Source organism: Meleagris gallopavo, chromosome 1, assembly GCF_000146605.3.
Source record: "Meleagris gallopavo isolate NT-WF06-2002-E0010 breed Aviagen turkey brand Nicholas breeding stock chromosome 1, Turkey_5.1, whole genome shotgun sequence".
Lineage (NCBI taxonomy): Eukaryota > Metazoa > Chordata > Aves > Galliformes > Phasianidae > Meleagris > Meleagris gallopavo.
In genome coordinates this window covers 108576822-108579886 of record NC_015011.2, presented here as the reverse complement: position 1 = coordinate 108579886, position 3065 = coordinate 108576822, and the positions used below count along the sequence as shown (strand labels likewise).

Genomic DNA, 3065 nt, shown 5'->3' with positions numbered 1-3065 from the left:
CAAAAAAAAAAAAAACCAACAGAACAAACCCCTCTAAGTATTCACTGATATCTACGCAATGGCTCTAGGAGTGAGACCTGCAGCCGATGGCAGCCTGCATACCGCAGAGGGTTTAGGAGGAAGGTGCAGAGGTGGGCTTTTCCTCCCGGGACACAGGGATGGGCCTCTCACTGTGGCTGGGGTCCATATTGGAGGGGACCTTTGGGCCCGAGAAGGTCAGCATGCCGTCGCTGGATAGGGAACAAGTGATGGCAGACTGGTCCACATTGGCGGGCAGGCGGTACCGGCGGTGGAACTCGCGGGAGATGTAGCCGTGGTCATCCTGACATGTAGAGAAGAAGAGAAAGCCCTGTCAGAAGCCCCTGGAGCCCACCCTTCCCTGTTGTTGATCAGAAGTGGTCTGCATTGAACTTGGCTTGACCTGAGACCTTATTCAGGGCACCTCTGATTTTTGCTTTATCTTTCAGGTTTGTAGGATCAGGTATCCCCTCATGACACACTGAAGCCTCCAGAAAGTTCAGGAGAAGAATTAACCCCCTCACTAGTATAACTCACTTTTCAACACCCACCAATATTTCCATGACATACATGTTAAAAGTTTCCAAGCCTGAGGCATTTGGTTGTTTTGTTTTGCTTTTCTCTTCCAGATCAGCATATGAATTCTCTGTTTCCCCTAATAATTCTGGCTTATAAAAACTCATCCATTATTCGGCGGCAGCACCAAATAATACTCTTCTTCGGGCTTGGTGTTATTAGTGAATAATGCACATTGTCATCTGATGGTTATGGAAGATGATGGCCAAACATAAACAAAGGAGAGCTGGATTAACTCATTACTGCCATCAGATCAGGTCTGGGCTCCATCAGAGCTGGATATGCCAAGAATGACAATTTGTAACTCCTCTTTTTTTCTTTCTTCCCTTGGGTAATGTTGGAAAGAAATAAAACAGAGCTTGATTCCCCAGTTGCTTAACCACTTTGCTTACTTCCACTTACCTGTCTTTCACTGTGCTTGCCGTGGATTTCCACAAAGTCATCAATAATCTTCACGCTCAGATCTTCAGGAGAGAAGTGTTTTACATCCAGCATGATTGTAAACTTGTCCCGGTCAGACCTCACCTGAAAGGAACATTGTTAGCAATTAAGACCCAGGCTTTACACACAAAGGCTGCATCAGCCTCAAAAGCCAACAGCTTTACGGTTCTCTCTGATGGGGCTATAGGTCAGGCTGTATCCACAGCCCGCCAGTCTCAGAAGGAGTCTTCCCTCCCAGGGCGGAGAGTGAGGTGTCAGGGACTCTGGGGGGTCTTTGCAGCACCCTTTCTTTTGCCCTGGGCAGATGCATCTTTTCTTGCCACTATTCTTTTGTCAGGCACCCCTTTGATTGCACTTAGAAATTTGTCAGATGCACTGAGCATTTGTGCTCAGCAGCAAGAGGGGATTAAAATTAATGCTCCGTGACAGCATGTGTTTTGTCCTTTCAGCAATTTAGAATGTCTTTGTGGTTTCAGCTCTGTAGATAGTTTCTGGGAGGAACCCAGTGTGCTAAAGAAAGCCCCAGCTCCTGAGCTTCAGACTACAGACTACAGCCTTCACCGCTCCTCATGCGGCTTGGAGAACTGCTCCTAGGTCCTCCAGTGCATACTGGCAAAAACTGAGGAGCTGCCAAGGCAGAGGAGGGGGCTGGAGAAACTCCTGCTTGTGCTTGCCCATGTCCTCTCTAATTCGGAGCCCAGCTCATGGGTGCTTATTCCAGGAGAAGCTTGGTTCCGCCCTTACCAAACAGCTGACAGCTGTGAGGGCAACACAGGCAGCCTGGCACATGACGTGATGAATGGTAGGGAGTCAGACAACTTTTTCATTGCTTGAAGGGCAGCCTTCTCCCAAGCCAGGGACCTGGGCTCCCAGAAGGGGCAGGAGGCTGGGTACGGCAGCCCAGGCTGAGTCTGACGGCCCCAGCACAGGGCTAAAGCTTCTGCCCACTCCAGAAAACATTGGGCAGAGAGAAGCCAGCAGAGTGTGGAGAAGGAGAGGAAGGCAAAGGAGGGGGCGGTGAGGAGCCTTACCTCTGAAATGCCCGACTCCAGCACGCTGCGGAAGAGGGACTGCCGGTAGTAGGGGCTGATAGTGGAGGAGAACAAAGGCAGGAGATCGTACTCCAGGAGACCCTCTCCAAAAAACTGGTCGAACAAACGGCTTGGAATCAGGGGTCCCAGGGCGCGTTTGAACCAGGGGTGCTGGATGGTAATGTCCATATTTGCTGCTGCTATGTCTTGTTCTAAAAGGAGAGCGTGGGAGCCGTGCAACCGCTCGGAGGACAGCGATGCCTTTGCTGGCCTGCACAGTGCAGCCCGGGGAAGGCTGCCCCTATATATACCGGTCTCGCAGAATGAAGGCATTAGTGGGATTTCTCTGGAAAGACATGATCTCACGACGAAGGCAACGTGGTCAGCAGAAATGCGGAGACTGACCTGGGGATGACAGTCTGGTGGGAACCAGCGCCAGATCTCCTGGAGGGATGCTGCCAGGCTGTGATGCATGGGATGGTTTCTGTCCAGAGGTATCGGCACGTCTTCTGGATGAACAAGAGCTGCCAGGCAGATTCTAAGGGATTATGGAGAGGAGGCTCCTTCTGCGGGTCTTTGCCCCTGGCCCTTGGCTTCATGCTTATGCGCTTCTGTTTCTGTCATTTCTTGAAGCAGAATCTGCTCAAAATACAAAATAGTTTTCTTCCAAGAGAAGAAAAAATAGTCTAAACTTGAGTTTGTGAAAGGGACAGTTTTTTGCAGTGTGCTATAAAGTATGTCTGATAAATGTGGGCAGAGATCCTCCAGCAAGTTCCCCATGTGGAGCAAGGATGGGCAGGTGGGAGCCCCCATGGGCTGTGGTTCTCTTGGCAATAACAACCAGCAGAAGGAGAACAGCCACTTACTTGCACACCAGCCACACAGGGAAGCTCAGCAATATCCAGCATCCACCCATGGCTGAGGATTGATCCAGAATCAGAGCATATGTGTTCTCAGAGGGCTGGTGGGAATGCGCTGTTGAGAGAAAAAGGGAAAATC

The 3065-nt window shown here is 50.4% G+C and overlaps 1 protein-coding gene across 1 annotated transcript; it reads right to left on the bottom strand.

Annotated features, from left to right (window-relative positions):
- Window positions 1-7: 7 nt before the first annotated feature.
- Window positions 8-3065, bottom strand: CRYAA (crystallin alpha A). The gene is made up of 3 exons (XM_031552375.1): window positions 2067-3065; window positions 997-1119; window positions 8-322 (listed from the first exon to the last, which is right to left on the bottom strand). The coding sequence occupies exons 1-3, from the start codon at window positions 2538-2540 to the stop codon at window positions 113-115; spliced, it is 807 nt and encodes a 268-aa protein (XP_031408235.1). The 5' UTR covers window positions 2541-3065; the 3' UTR covers window positions 8-112.

Bases quoted from the DNA above. Each gene is read 5' to 3' on its own strand.
- CRYAA (XM_031552375.1), bottom strand. From the start codon at position 2,540: ATGCATCACAGCCTGGCAGCATCCCTCCAGGAGATCTGGCGCTGGTTC. The intron at 1,120-2,066 runs GTAAGGCTCCTC...TGTTCCTTTCAG, and splicing joins TGGAGTCGGGCATTTCAGAG to GTGAGGTCTGACCGGGACAA. The intron at 323-996 runs GTAAGTGGAAGT...TCTACATGTCAG, and splicing joins GCAAGCACAGTGAAAGACAG to GATGACCACGGCTACATCTC.